Source organism: Mangifera indica, unplaced genomic scaffold, assembly GCF_011075055.1.
Source record: "Mangifera indica cultivar Alphonso unplaced genomic scaffold, CATAS_Mindica_2.1 Un_0024, whole genome shotgun sequence".
NCBI classification, from domain to species: domain Eukaryota; kingdom Viridiplantae; phylum Streptophyta; class Magnoliopsida; order Sapindales; family Anacardiaceae; genus Mangifera; species Mangifera indica.
Genome location: NW_025401116.1, coordinates 130,507 through 145,453, shown reverse-complemented (window position 1 = coordinate 145,453; position 14,947 = coordinate 130,507). Strand labels below are relative to the sequence as shown.

General features: G+C 33.5%; 3 protein-coding genes across 4 annotated transcripts; 2 read left to right on the top strand and 1 right to left on the bottom strand.

The window, feature by feature from the left end:
* Positions 1-1,842: 1,842 nt before the first annotated feature.
* LOC123206119 (auxin transporter-like protein 3) lies at positions 1,843-4,613 on the bottom strand. Its single transcript, XM_044623251.1, has 8 exons — positions 4,420-4,613; positions 4,139-4,324; positions 3,617-3,729; positions 3,340-3,523; positions 2,995-3,092; positions 2,706-2,913; positions 2,334-2,591; positions 1,843-2,246 (listed from the first exon to the last, which is right to left on the bottom strand). Exons 1-8 carry the CDS (start codon positions 4,573-4,575, stop codon positions 2,052-2,054), a joined length of 1,398 nt encoding a protein of 465 aa, XP_044479186.1. The 5' UTR covers positions 4,576-4,613; the 3' UTR covers positions 1,843-2,051.
* A 5,169-nt stretch (positions 4,614-9,782) lies between these two features.
* LOC123206120 (pathogenesis-related thaumatin-like protein 3.5) lies at positions 9,783-11,015 on the top strand. Its single transcript, XM_044623252.1, has 3 exons — positions 9,783-9,875; positions 9,963-10,626; positions 10,731-11,015. Exons 1-3 carry the CDS (start codon positions 9,818-9,820, stop codon positions 10,855-10,857), a joined length of 849 nt encoding a protein of 282 aa, XP_044479187.1. The 5' UTR covers positions 9,783-9,817; the 3' UTR covers positions 10,858-11,015.
* A 774-nt stretch (positions 11,016-11,789) lies between these two features.
* On the top strand, positions 11,790-14,532 carry LOC123206121 (ubiquitin-fold modifier 1-like). 2 transcript variants are annotated; one of them, XM_044623253.1, is made up of 4 exons: positions 11,790-11,951; positions 12,042-12,139; positions 14,016-14,048; positions 14,275-14,532. In XM_044623253.1, exons 1-4 carry the CDS (start codon positions 11,884-11,886, stop codon positions 14,370-14,372), a joined length of 297 nt encoding a protein of 98 aa, XP_044479188.1. In that variant the 5' UTR covers positions 11,790-11,883; the 3' UTR covers positions 14,373-14,532. The 2 variants fall into 2 exon arrangements, with proteins under 2 accessions (XP_044479188.1, XP_044479189.1); XM_044623254.1 differs by lacking the exon at positions 14,016-14,048.
* Positions 14,533-14,947: the final 415 nt, after the last annotated feature.

Here is a 14,947-nt window from a genome sequence, read left to right as displayed (position 1 = left end):
CCCTTTGGAGTATAAAATTACTTAAACAACCATTATAAATTTTCAGAAAAAAATTAAAATTAAATCAAATTAAATCTGCTGGGAAAAGAATGAGAAAAGTAATGCTGCCTTCTGCGAATACATAATGATGTTCACAAGGTGACTAAGCAAAGAAAGCGGACGGTTGAAGAGTCCAACCATGTGATGACAGATGTTGGCTGATTGTGTCAGATCATGTAAGTTTACAATAATAGGTCCCACACACGTGTGCCTTACAATTTCTCGAGTCATGAATCTTCACCATCAAGATTTTATTCTTCTTCACAAGATTGCAACCCAAATGGATACAATACACAACAAAGCTATGAATGTTTGTTTATTTGTAATTTTTCTAAATAAATTTTCCTAGGGAAGTTTCATTCATGTTCATTGCTAGCTTCTCTCCTATTGTTTTTTTTTTCTTGTAACGAGGAATATTGCTTTGTTGAGGAGTTGAAAAATGCTTTTTAAGAGATAATGAGCAGAAGACATCAAGTTTTGATTGCCCCTTTATAACTTTTTCCCATGTTGTGACCATTTCTCTTTTCAGAATGAAAGTTACGTAGCAAGGAAGATGGCAAGTCATAATAAGCACACAATGATCCTGGGCCCATCTTGCTCTTATGACCTTTGACTCACTTGTTGATGCCCTGCTTCTCAGCTCAACATGGCAAAATCAGCCTCGTTGGTTACGTGGGTATGCCCTTAAAACTACCTTGCTTTCTCGCTCTATGAGGGGCATCCTCCATAATTTATGTTCTAATCAGATGCTTCAGCCAAATAACTAAGAGGTTGAGCTGTGAAAACTGATATACACATTCCTTTTGTCGTTTAAGACGTGTACAAAGAGGGCACATCAAATAATTAGGCAACTGTCCAGCTTGAGTTATGTGATAGGAACCTAAAAAAAATTAAGCAGCATTGAAATGCAATCAAATTAGGCTTTGCGGCCGACATGTACAGCTGCCCATTACGCGGCACCGCCCAGGGACAGCATTTTCAAATGTTATCATCGCTCTCACTGTTTTTTGCTGATGAAGTCAGACATTATTTACACTCATGGAGTTTTCAGTTTGGCACTTGTTGCAGTAGATTATTCTGTACACTGATTTGAGAGTATTTTTTCCGTATTTCTGTTTTTAAGATCATGTTTACTTGTTTAGATGGAGTGAATAAAAGCATTTGAAGTGTTTTTGGAACAGTAATTTATTTGAAAATGCTTTCCAAGAAAGCACTGCAAGCCCCTAAATTTGCATTTCATATTGCTGAATGGCCATCAATGATTGAATTCTGGTACAGATTCATAATTTGATTTTACAAGTCATTTACAAGATGATATCGTTTTGTAAATTATTTAGTTAAAATGACATCGGTTGTTTAATGAGTTACAAACTTAAATAATGAATCTGAATTATAAATTTGAGTCAAACTATTTTTTATTCAAATTAAACTTGAGTTAATAAGTATTCAAATTCGGTTCAGTTTGGATTTATCTCAAGTTTTTTATATACTTATAAGGTCCAAATTTGTAAATTTTTTAATAAAAATTTTAAAAAATTCATCATTAAAAGGTATAAATTTATTTAATTTTAACGAAAATATAAATAATGACCATTAAAGTTATATATAATGAGGGGAATATTTATCATTTTGTTATCTTATTCCTGCTAATTTTTTTAATTTATTTTCTTGTTAAAGATTATTTTTAGTGGTGATTTTGGACAAATTTGAGTGATATTAAAAGGAAAAAAAATGAGATAATTAAGTAAATCCCTAAAAAAAAAAAAAAAAACCAAGGGGAATTTGCATGCATTCTTAATGAGATTAGTCAACACCTGTATATAAAGGGTTGGCCATGAATATGATCGCCATCACACCTTACATGAAAATCATCAATAATAGCTCTCTCTTACAATAAAAACAAAATGATCGAAAAATATATTAAGTTACAAATGCCAATCTTTTTGCACACTTATATATGTATTTTAATCTGTAAACAATAGAATTTGTTTGTTCATCTTTCTTGAATTTTCTCAAGCCTTGTGAGGTGGGCATTGATAGCACTTAGTGAATAAGCCAAATGTATCAACTTGTTGTATGAAATGGAGCAGGCTTGCCCATCCTCCAAACCCGAATCCCACAACCAGGACCCATATCACTACAAAGCTGTTCATGGAGTACAAGCCAGCCCAACCTCCAAGGAATTTTGGTGGTCTCTCTACTGCATTCTGTTAAGGGACAAAATTTCATTTGACGTCTAAATGGTAATTAAAAAAGGTTAATTTCTTGAGCTAAAAATAATAAAGATGCCTGACCTCGCGAGCAGCTGCGGGAGCAAAAGTTATCATATGAGCTAATGCAGGAATGATGTAAACAGTGAAGCTGACAAGCAGAGATCCAACAGTAGAGTTGATAGGGCCAAAGAAAGGGAAAAGTATGGCTAGGAACCATATAGGGATCACCACAGGAAGTCTAGACAGTGCCCTCTTGAAGATGCTCTTTGTGTAATGAACGCCAATGAATTTCTCCCATACAAAGTATAGAGGAGTGCATGCAAATCCAAATGTTATAAACTGCAAAAATATTCATGCAAAGTACTCTAGTTTGCATTCTAAATTGATGTATAGAGAATTGAGAGAATATATAGGTTTTTTTTTTTTTTTTTTTGGGTTTGTTTTTGTGGTTACCTGATGAATAAGCATGAGTATGACAGCAGTATCTCTGAACCCAGTTCTTGGGAGCAATGCGAAAGCATTGGAATGGGTAAGAAGCATGTCTCCAAAAGCCCAATACACAGCAGAAGCCGATGGCAAAGTCAAGGTTAACACATAAAGCGTTGCCATCAAGTATATTAACTTGAATTTCTGCGGCTTCCACATCGCATGCATGATCTCCCTATATATATATATGCATGCAATATTCATATTAGCGTAGTGTATAGAGATCTGAAGGTTTATATAAAGACTGAATCCTCACACTGTGACCGCATGTCCACCAAAAGTATAAAGAATGTTAGTAGCTCCGGTGAAGTAGAGAACCATTTTGCTTGGGCCCGAGTGCTTCACTCCTTCAACCTTCAAAATATATACAGAAAAAAAAAAAGATAAGTTAATCATCTGTTACTGTTATTTTATATGGAATTTAGCTCATGGGGAAGATGAATTTTGCTTAATTTGAACATTTATTTTAAAGATCATAATATAGAGTAATATTAGGCATACTCATTTTAAGTATATTTATATATATCATTATACAAGAAAATATTATTTTACCTTTAATTTAAAATTACTAAATAAATAAGTACACATATGGATTTTATACCTGTCCATGAATTAGGGAAGCTATGGTTAGATACCATGCAGTATAAGAAGTCATCATAAGGCCAACAAATGACCAAATTCTGTAGTTATGGAAAGAGGGAATGAAGATAGTTGTTGCACAGCAGGCTCCAAAGATGTAGGTCCAAGTTCTCTTGTCAAGATTGTCGTTTATGTAGTAGATGTTGCTGCAACATTAATGAAGATAATTAGAACAAATTATTAATTAATTATTCATTATTCAATCAGTGCTACCAACTTGAAAAATAGTCTAAGACTACCTTGCACAGGCAATCAATTGAATTACAGATCCAAATAGCAGAAAAGTGCAGTTGAAAAAGAGGCCTATATTCCTCCAGTGTTTCCCCAGTAGCCCATCCAGAACTTCAAACCACTGCATCAAGAGAAATATAAAGGGAAAATAACAATATCAGTAGGTTTTTATCCAGAGCAATGTTATTTTTAAAATATATACGCATAATTTTATTGTTTTATCAAGGAAGGTGAAATACTCCTCTTTTATTTTTTCTCTTTCTTTGTGCAATATTACAAATAGACAGTTAAGTTTTTATTCCTTTCAGAATTTCATTTTAGATAAGATAAACTAAACTTTCTTCCCTCCGTACGAATAGTTTGAATAGTATAAGTGAAAACTTTGGATATTGTGTATTCTAAGTCTTTTTTTTATGCTATTTCAAAATTATGCTCATGACTTATCTTGGTTGAGTGATTCGATGGGATTCCTTCTAAAACAGAAAAAACTAAACTAAAACTATTTATACATCCCCTTGAAATGGCATTACCTGAATTACATGATTTCTGAAGTCAACCTTTTCTCTTTCCTTTCTAGTTCTGTACTCAACATAAAGAACACTTATGAGATAAGCAGTCCAGCTTCCCATCAGCCCATAAAACAGCTGAAAGAGAATTCCAGATAGCATCCCAAGTTGAGAGAATGAATATGGCAGTGTCAGTAGTACTTGTGCAACCTGCAAAAGCACCCAACAAAAATAAGTTCCATGAATGAAATTCTTATGGTAACCCGGTAAAGTACAAAGCAGAAGAGTTGTGTTGAACAAAGTGCCTGGTTAGAAGCACAGCTAAACCATGCATCATACGCTGATCCACCATGCCAAAAAAAGTAGGAAAATTTGCTCTTATTAGACTTGGAATCTTCCCCTTCTCTTTCCATTTCAATGTAGTTTCCAGCAATGACAGTCTCCACCTTCTCTGAAGCCATTGTTACAGCCTTGAGAAATGACGTTAATTGTTAGGGAAATGAGAGTGTATAAATAGATAAAAGAAGTGAAAAAAAAGTGCGTCGTTTCTTTGTTGCAGTTATGTTCACTTTTTAATAAATTATGGGCAATAATTGAGTCAACAATAGACGTGGACTTCACAAAATCATCTTCTTTTCTCGTGGTGGGTCTGCCGTCTGCCTAGGGCTTTTTTGAGTGGTGATATTTTTGCGGGTGCCTTTCACATGCCCACCTCTGCTTTTGGGTTTTCTTGGGCCTGACAGAGTGATAATGGGCCCATACTCTCATGAACGCACGAGCGGGATGCCCCACCTTCGACTCTTTATGTAGTAAATATTGGAAAATATTTTTTATTTTGCAATTTAAGAAAAAAAAAAATAGGAGAGAATGATTGCTTTTAGCTGGGCTCGGTGGTAAACATGATCAGTAGCACCACGTGTGCCAACTGGTTTTTACAAAAGCTTTCTCGTTCGGCCAATGACTATTGCCATAGAGTTAATTCTTTTATGTGTTAATTATTAAAAATTTAAAAATTTATCATTTTATTAAATTTTATTATTATTATCCGAGATAAAATTATTATTTAATAAAAATATTTAAAAAAATTATAAATTCATCACATCCCCAAGTTTAAAACCTAATAATTTATCTCATTTTTCTTTACCTAAAGTTTGAAAAACTTACATCTCCTAAGGTTTTTATAGTAGTTATCGACAGTTAGAGACGACGGTGTTCTCTCTCTCTCCCGATTTCTTTCTTAGCTGCAGTCTATTTTCAACCATCATCAGTCTTCCTCTCCCCTCACCAGTCAGTGTATAACAAGATCGAGATCTAAGTCTCTTTGTTACACAACCAAAAGAGGGGAGAGGATGACCGATAATGATTGAAAATAAGTCACAATTGAGAGAGAAACTAGGAGGGAGGGAGAACGCCACTGTCATTGTCATCTCCGATAATCGATAATTACTAAAAAAACCCTAAGGGAAATGAAGTTTTTCAAACTTTGAGTGAAAAGACTTTATTAGTTTTTAAACTTAGAGATTGAAAATTTGATAAAGTTTTAGTTTTTAAAATATTTTTATTATATAATAATTTTATCCCTGATAATAATAATGAAATTTAATATAATTGTGAGTATTTAAATTTTCGATAGTCAATGAATGAAAAATTGGGTTTGCACTAAACCTTGGTGGGAAATAGTCATTTGGCTTTCTCTTTTTTGAAAACTTTATTTGTATATATTTATATCTCTTTTTTTTAATTTTATTTGTATATATTTATATTATTAGATATTTAAGAAAAAAGTTGTTGGGGATTGGTTATTAAACTTGAGATTTTATTATTTGATGTGATCAATTTAAATTCGAAAAAATAATTTAACTCAAATAAAAAAAATTTATTATCAAAAAAGAAAAACAATATCCAAACTTGCCCAAATGCCCTTGGTGAGAGGTCATTGGATTAATTAGTTTAGAGGAAAGGCAAAAGATAAAATTAGACTGCTCGGCAATCGCTTATGTCTTCAACACTTAACGCCATTACAGAAACAACAGAAATTAAAATAAACTTGCAACTTCACTTTCAGGACAAACCGTATTCTTCACATTGTATTTGTATTTGTTATTTGGAAATCAATCTTTTCCCTCCAGGCCCAATCTTTATCTTCATGGCCATGATATGGTATCTTGACTTGTAATGATTAGGATGGATTTTGAAGATTGGAGAGGGCTATTTGTGTAAATGAAAAATTAATAATAAATAATTATTTAACATATATTATCATATTAATCTGACAAGATTTGTTTTAATTTGAAAAAAAAATGAGATAAGGTGTGCAGATAGTAAGAAAATAAGTTCGGTATAAAACACGTAAATATATATATATCGTGTATTTAAAATAAGTATACAAGCCGAAAAGTTGGTTTAAATGACGAAGAGAAAAACTTTTCTTATGAAAGACTGAGTTCAAATAACATGAACTCTCATATATGAGAAGCTAGGATACGAATATCTTGAGATTGATTAACAATGTATCACAATAAATCAAACACTTAATTTATTCAATGTAATAATTATAAGTCTAGTCACTAAAACTTCGAGTTTAATTATCCAATGAAGTCGGACAACATTCCCTTATCTTAAAAAAAAAAACAAAATTGATACGTATGGTATTGCCCTCGGCATAAATATAACATTTCTATAAATATAACAATTATGAAAAGCTCAGCCATGGAAATTATTTTATTGTGGCATGATATACTTGTTTCTCATGCCACGAAAACGAGTTGATTATTACCCTTCTGCTCTTTCTGCGGCTTCTAAAGTCGAGAAGTTGAAGATCAGAAAACGACTCACAGAGTTCCTTGTTTAAATGTGTTATACAGGAAAACTCATTGCCAAACTTATAGAATGACACTTTAAAAGAGAAGAAGCTATTCTAAAACGACAATCTATTCCCAACAGAATTGGCATGTAAGTAGAATTTCTTTAAAATTCTTTTGCCTTTTAAATTAATAGGAATCAAAGATAGCTTAACTCTTTGATATGTTCTCCCCCAATTTGCATGAGTGTGGCTCCTAGCCAATTTGCTTGCTCCTTCTGTTCATTGGAGTGCTGCTTCTTAGAGTCAATGAGAAAAGCAATGAGTTCACTCTACCTGATTAATCTGGACTATAACCTATGACAATCATGGTTCCTCTTTTGCAAGCTTCCTTCCGTGGCAGCAAATTCAAGCCGCAAAGCCTTAACTTTAGTCTTATGGCGACCACAAGTTTGTGACTTGCTAGACCATCCCTTCTTTGCGTAGGTTCCTATTTCACTCACTATCTAAAAAGACAGAATGAGCTTCCTCCAAGAGAAGAAGAAGCATACTCAAGAATTGCAAACAAAAGTAGCATTTAGTCAAGTTACAGGAGACACATTCACAAACAATAGAATTAATGATGTAACAATCTACTTGATCAGCGCCATATTCCGCGAAGATCTTCAACTTTCGACAATCGATTCCAAGTCTCCTCTAAGATGCACCTCTTTACCATCGAGGCTACCAACGACAAACTCAGGGCCTGTCTTGACAAATGGCTCCACATCATGAACCTGAAAAGAAGAATGAAGAAGAACACATGCCCTCTCTAAGGCACAAGTAGCCTGTATACGGCTACCCACCCTCCGTAACCATATTAGGAATGCCTTCAAGACATAACCTTTTCTTTTGCATCTTTATAGGCCGTTTTCTCTTATCCACAATAAGATCAAGGAGTCGTATTTCCCCTACTCGTCGTTCTAGAGAATTGATAGGGAGATTGATTGTAGAATTGCTTCCTTTAGAAGAGGTTTACACTCTGAACTTCCCTCTCTTTCCATGGACAACTGAATAATTTTGATATCCACACAGATAAGAAGAGGAGAAAAATATAGATCAGCAGATACGTCGAAACAGATTATAAGATTTCCTACACCAAGCATTACCATCAACACAATCTGAAACCTAAAAGCCAACAGCAAAGTACGTTAAATAGAGTCAGATAAACTCACTGTCTCAGCTGTCGGTGAAGGGAACTCTCAAAGAAATGTAAGAAATAATCTTCTGAGTTCTTCAGAGAATCTAAAAAAACTTGAAGAAAATGGTAGACTCAAGAAACTTTAGGATGAAAGAAATTGAAGCATGAAGTCTTTGTCTTATAGGCAAATTAAGACAGAATGGGAAGAAATCCTAGCCCCCCGTTCCAGTCCCATGACATGTGTCATCGATTTGATGATGCACATGCAGTCTGTTGAAGAAAAACTCATAGGGATTTGAAGCGACAAATCGCATATGACATAGATGAAGCGTACATCTCCATAATGATATGCGAAAAAAAAAGACCTTAACCATCGAAGTGTTTTACACATAATTTTTTATTTTGTACCATATAATAAGATATAAATAAAAAATAATATATATTATAAAATATATCATTAAACGATATAATAAATATATCATATGATAGAAATGATATGATATATATTATCAATTTAATATAATATATTTTTTAGATAAAATGATAATATAGTTAGATATGTATGAAAAATTTTAAAATTTTAAATATGTTATTTTATTTTTTTATTTTTTAAAAGCTATATTATATAATATTTGATATCTGATAGATAAAATTAAATTTTTAATACATGATATAATATATAATTCAATTACTATAATTTTATATCTAAAAGTGAAGAGTTTTTAAAGTTCTATCAATACTCTAAAAACTAAAAGACTCAGTTACAAAATAAAACTTCTATTTAATCAATATCAAAAAGTAACATCAATCTCAGAAAATAACATTAAAAAATTGTAATGTCACTACAAAGGGATAGGAATCTTACATATCCTCAAGATAGTTTGATCCTCTGGTAGAAGTCCGCCGCTTAGATGTATCAACCTGCAAAATTATATTTTATTTTTATTTTATGTCTATTTAAATAAATAATAATTTCCTATCAATTAGAATTTTTATAATTCTCATTTCCAATATGAAGTAAAAAAGAATTTAATTTAAAATTTAAATATTACATATAATAACGTAACTCCACCTCTTTATTCTAAAATATAATATTATAGATACATATTTTGTATACACAATCAAATATATAGATGATGTATCATCATGTGATTAGATGTTATTTTATCTTTAATTCAAAATTATCTAATTATATAATAACATATTATTTATATATTCAAATTTTATTAAAAAAAGAGTACGAATAATTTTATTGTACTAAAAATTCGAAGAACTAAACAGAGGTAACAAAAAACTTTCTAAAGAATTCTTGTATTCTCAATACCCTACCGAAAAATTTTCCCAAAATCATAGGTAATTTAATCATGGTTCCCTCACAATGTTATGTCCAAAAACTCGCATTGACAAATTGCATTGTACTTGTTCATATGTCTGTTCCCTTTTTAATTTTGAAAAGTTTATTTGCCGATGGAACAGTTCTGATTTATGTGAAACAGGTGTCTAGAAAGGTAAAAGCAAAACGGAACCTGGACAAACTTGCGGGAAAGGATTAGGAAAAGAATCAAAAGGCTCTCCAGAATTCGTTAATTAATGCATGGTTTCCTTCTAACTCTCTCTCCTTCCACACGTATTCTTCTTTACTTCTTTCTTTATATGCTTTCTTTTGTCTCTGTTTCTACCCCACCTCATATCAAAAGATTGTGAGAGAGGTTTACAGAAAGAGATGGCAATAAATGATTTTCTTTTGCCACTTTTTTTAACTCTAGTTATAGCTTCGTCAGGTAATATCTTTAACATAATTTTTACGTTATTCATATGATAATACATTATCTTAATTGTTTCAATTTTGTTTGATTAATGATGTCCAGGGGCAAGATGGGCCGAATGTGCAAGAATTTTCACAATCGTAAACTCTTGCAAGGAAACAGTCTGGCCTGGAATCACCCCAGGCGACAATTTCAACGGCGGGGGATTTGCTCTAAAGTCAGGCCAATCAATCGTCTTCAAAGCCCCGGTGGGGTGGAGTGGGCGAATATGGGGTCGATCGGGTTGCAAATTTGACAAAAAGGGCAATGGCACATGCCAGACAGGAGCCTGCGGCACAGCCCTACAATGCGGAGCCTCGGGTGCCACCCCAGCAACCCTGGCTGAGTTCACCCTTGCGCAATTGGACTTCTATGATGTTAGCCTCGTCGATGGCTTCAATTTGCCCGTCACTGTCACCCCGATAAACGGTAAGGGAAATTGCAGCGTTGCTGGTTGTGATGGCGACATGAGAGCCAGCTGCCCCTCCGAGCTTGCCGTTAAAGCCAACGGAAAAGTCGTCGCCTGCCGAAGTGCATGCGATGTGTTTAACACGGATGAATATTGTTGCAGAGGCGTTTATGGAAACCCTAGAACTTGTCAACCAACTTATTATTCAAAAAAATTTAAACAAGTCTGCCCTACTGCATATAGTTATGCTTATGATGATCCTAGCAGTATTTTTACTTGCTCAGGAACTGATTATGTTATCACTTTCTGCTCTTCCGGGTGAGTCCACATTTTGAAAATTTCATCAGTTTGTAAGGGCTCTTTGTAATTTTCTATGTTAAATTCAAATTTCTGAATGAGCCAGCCGTTTTGATTGATTTCAGGAAGCGGCCAGTTTGCACTTATCATAACAACAAGCTCTTCTGCAGCGGCTCCAAATCGATGATTAATAGACGATGGCATGTGATGATTGCCGTAGTATTAACGGCTACCTTGTGGATAATTTCTTGAAGAATTATTTTGTTGTAAATTTGAATTTGTTAATTTTTTTTTTAATTCTGGAAAAGAAACAGTACAGCGATTGTGATTATTTATAATTCTGTACGTTGATTTTTAAACCGCCCGCATTGTCAAAGAAAAACAGATTTAATGTTATTCTTTTACTAAGATTTTTAATTTTTTTAATAGTTTTTTAGACCTCCAAGGCTATTTAAGTAAATAGTTCAATTAGAGATGACAACAGATCGGATAAAAAATAGATACTTTAATTTTTATTCTTGTCTTTATAGAAAAAATATTTTTCTATCTTTGCTTTGTCTCCGATATTAGAATAATGGAGAATCTTCATCCCTTTTTTTGTGGGAAAATTTATCTCCCATTTCCCTTCTTGTCCTTGTAAAGAATATTTCCCTCCCTTTTCCTTAAGAAGAATAATTGAATATTTATTAAGTATCATGATATATTTATAATAATTTAAAAACGTTTAAAAATAATTCAATATTTAAAAGTTTTAGAGATATGTAAGAAATGTGACAAACTGGAGAAGAAATAAATTAGAAATATATTTATCTTTATTTCTGTCTCGCGCCATAATAAGAGGATTTTAATCGTTTCTAATCTTGTCTGTATCCCCGTTCTTATTAGAAAATTTGTTCCCTATTTGTGAAAGTGTGGGCCAAGGACCCTATTTACAGGTTGGAATTCTCATTTCTAAGTTCAACAATATTGATATATCAATATGAACTATAATATGATGCATATTTTCTATGTGAACTAAAAATTACTTTCCATTACAAATTTAGAACAAAAATTTACTTAGTGAGGTTCCCTATTTTTTCTAATACAAGCATGGGCTCAATCCTAAATGGACGAAACTCGAGAAGGCCCAAACAGCTTCTCCGTATTTTTGCTAAAACCAGGAAAATACACTGATATATATAAATATAAATATAGACCCAAAATGCGTTACCTCCCTGCGATTCAGAGGAGAAAACAATCCCTAAATTTAATAACTTAAATCAAACAAAATTAATAAAAATGGCAAGCGGTGGGAAGGTTTCATTCAAGGTTACGCTGACCTCCGATCCCAAGCTCCCTTTCAAAGTGTACGTGAATCCCTAATTCTTTTTATTTTGTTTTTTTTTTTTTTTATTTGTTGAATTATCTCTAATCTTAATTATTCTATTGAATCGCAGGTTTAGCGTTCCTGAAGCTGCTCCCTTCACCGCCGTTTTGAAATTCGCAGCTGAGGAATTCAAGGTCCCTCCACAAACCAGCGCTATTATCACCAACGGTAATTATGTTCTTTCGTGTTTTTTGTAGTTGTTGATATCGTGATTGCATGTTAATAGTTTTCGTAATTGTGTGATTTCTTTTCTGGGAGTTGCATAGTTGTTTGATTTGATGATTATTAGCTTAATTCTGTGTCTTTTGACTATAATTGATGATGAGAGAAAGTTAATCTGATATTGCTAAATCACATTATCTGTGGATCCTACAAGGTAGTCCAAATGGCAGTTGTGTTACAAATTGTTGAATATTATTAAAATCAGTTTAAGATATAATGATATTAACTGCTTCAAATCTCATAATGGAAAAAAAAAAGGTTTTCTGTTATAAATAGCCTGAACGATATTGTCCGCTTTGGGCTTCAGACCCGCACGGTTTTGTTTCTCTTATGAAAACGCGTTATTCTAGGTAAAGGGACTTCAGGCCCCGGGCTTCAGGCCCCGGGCTTCAGGCCCGCCTAGAAGATATTGTCCGCTTTGGGCCTATCAGCTCTCACGGTTTTGTCCACTTGAGTGCGTCATTCAAGTTAAGGGCTTTTGGCCCCTGCCTATATACACGCTCAATGGACTGCACGGGAGCGATGTGGAACTTCAGGTCACAACACACCCCCCCATCGCAAATCGTGCTGATAACGTGTTATAAATAGTCTGAACGATATTGTCCGTTTTGGGCTTCAGGCCCGCACGGTTTTGTTTCTCTTATGAAAACGCGTCATTCTAGGTAAAGGGACTTCAGGCCCCAGGCTTCAGGACCGCCTAGAAGATATTGTCCGCTTTGGGCCTATTAGCTCTCACGGTTTTGTCCACTTGAGCGCGTCATTCAAGTTAAGGGCTTCTGGCCCCTGCCTATATACACGCTCAGTGGACTGTACGGGAGCGATGTGGGACTTCAGGTCACAACATTTTCATAATTTTACTGAAAAAAAGGTTTTATTTTAGTGTGCCTTTATACATTGGAAACTATTTTCAAGTAACTAACCAAACGCTGCTTTCTCTTTGTGAGATGTATGATCTAATTGAGCATGGCCTATAAGTCATATTAAAAGAGGTTTCGTAATGTTATTTGACCATGAATGAGGAGCATGTATTTTTATCACTTAGTTCAACTCATCCTTTGCATTCTTGAAGCTTCCATTATTGATTCAAATTACATTGGGAATTTGGTGGCAGAAATAGTAAAATTTGGAATTTTAGGACCATTGGTGAGAAATGTTAGTTCTCATAGCACTCAATTGACTTCAGTTGGAGATTGATTGGAATATATACTGAATAAAATTAGGCAAATAAGATTAAACTTATTAAGATAATTGGCTCTTTCTTATTGGCTCAAGTATTTGCAATTAGTAATATCTCTGAGCACGGTTTTTATCAGAGTTTTTTTTTTTTCAAGTCTTGTGTTCAAATGCTGAAAATTCCTCCACTCTACCATTCAAACGATGACAGAGGGCAATTTGATCCTTTATTTAGATCCACTTGAACTAAATTTATCTGTGTATTTAAGAATATGTTAATTTTAAGCACTTTTGTTTTACATTTTCCATCAGTTTCAGCTATTGAGAACAATGGTGTTTCAACTGGTATGGATGTAAATATTCTTGACACATTGATATAAATATCTTTTGTTCTGTCCACTCTTGACCAATTCTCTGAAGAAAGAGGTAATGAGTGAGGCGATTATTTAACACATTAGACAGCTACGCAAGAAAATAATTACAAAATTTATATATAATGTATTATTATAATTATCTAGGTTTATAGATTTTCAGTTTGAGGCCATATAAGTTTTTTGTCTACCGGAACCATACATCTACCTTTGATTACCTTAAGTCACATTCTGTAAGGTGAGATTATAAACTTGGAGTTCATTGTTTTTATATGCAGATGGTGTAGGAATCAATCCTCAGCAAAGTGCAGGTATACCCATACTCTTTATGCACTGTTTGGTACTTCCAGTTTATTAGAAGTCTTCACCTGGTTAAAGACAATGTTATATGAACTCAACAAAGGTCTTTAATATTCCTTAAAATACTTGAACAGATTTCTATTTTGTGTAGCTATTTTTGATGTATTTGCTCTAGGTAACTGTAGTATTGTATTTTCTCAATTTATGTGGAATATAAATTTCACTGGTTTTGCTCAGGTAATGTCTTCCTCAAACATGGTTCTGAGCTACGTTTGATTCCCCGTGATCGTGTTGGAGCTTCAAGGATGTTGGAAACTGCAGCATCATTTGAGTAAAGAGGCTGGTTCATTTCCTTGGTTGCTTTAAATCCATTGAGTTTCTTTACATTTTTTAATGTTGGGAGCATAGAAGAAATATTTCCTGTGCATCATACTCCTTTTATATCATAGACCTTGTGATATAAAAAGTTTCTAAAATGGATGGACTATTCTATAATTTTGTATGAGTGATGCAGAAACTATGACGATTGAATATCCCAGCCATCCCCAACATTAATATATAAATTTTAAAAAGACGGAAAATAGGCTGGGATATATTGGTATGGAGACATGGGATGGATTTAAGAAAAACGCAGATAAAACCCTAAGTTTAACAATCCATTAATCTTAAAATATCACTATAAGGGATTTGAACTAATATCTTCGAATTTCTCTATTGACACTCAAACTAATACGTTTTTGACCTTGCGGATTCCCTTCACTTGCCTATGGCTATAAACCAATTGCCAAAATGTTGTATCCGTTAAATCTAATGTCGAATATTCTATGTCGGCAAACCCTTTGTTAACAATACATTAGATTATATGATGCTTTGAATCAGAAGAAAAGAACAATCTTTTAGCTGGGCCTAC

Coding starts and splice junctions, on each gene's coding strand:
- LOC123206119 (XM_044623251.1), bottom strand. CDS start 4,575: ATGGCTTCAGAGAAGGTGGAGACTGTCATTGCTGGAAACTACATTGAA. Junction 3,093..3,339: donor CTTCCCTAATTCATGGACAG/GTATAAAATCCA, acceptor TATATTTTGAAG/GTTGAAGGAGTGAAGCACTC. Junction 2,247..2,333: donor CTCCCGCAGCTGCTCGCGAG/GTCAGGCATCTT, acceptor GTCCCTTAACAG/AATGCAGTAGAGAGACCACC.
- LOC123206120 (XM_044623252.1), top strand. CDS start 9,818: ATGGCAATAAATGATTTTCTTTTGCCACTTTTTTTAACTCTAGTTATA. Junction 9,876..9,962: donor TCTAGTTATAGCTTCGTCAG/GTAATATCTTTA, acceptor AATGATGTCCAG/GGGCAAGATGGGCCGAATGT. Junction 10,627..10,730: donor ATCACTTTCTGCTCTTCCGG/GTGAGTCCACAT, acceptor GATTGATTTCAG/GAAGCGGCCAGTTTGCACTT.
- LOC123206121 (XM_044623253.1), top strand. CDS start 11,884: ATGGCAAGCGGTGGGAAGGTTTCATTCAAGGTTACGCTGACCTCCGAT. Junction 11,952..12,041: donor CCCAAGCTCCCTTTCAAAGT/GTACGTGAATCC, acceptor ATTGAATCGCAG/GTTTAGCGTTCCTGAAGCTG. Junction 14,049..14,274: donor CAATCCTCAGCAAAGTGCAG/GTATACCCATAC, acceptor GGTTTTGCTCAG/GTAATGTCTTCCTCAAACAT.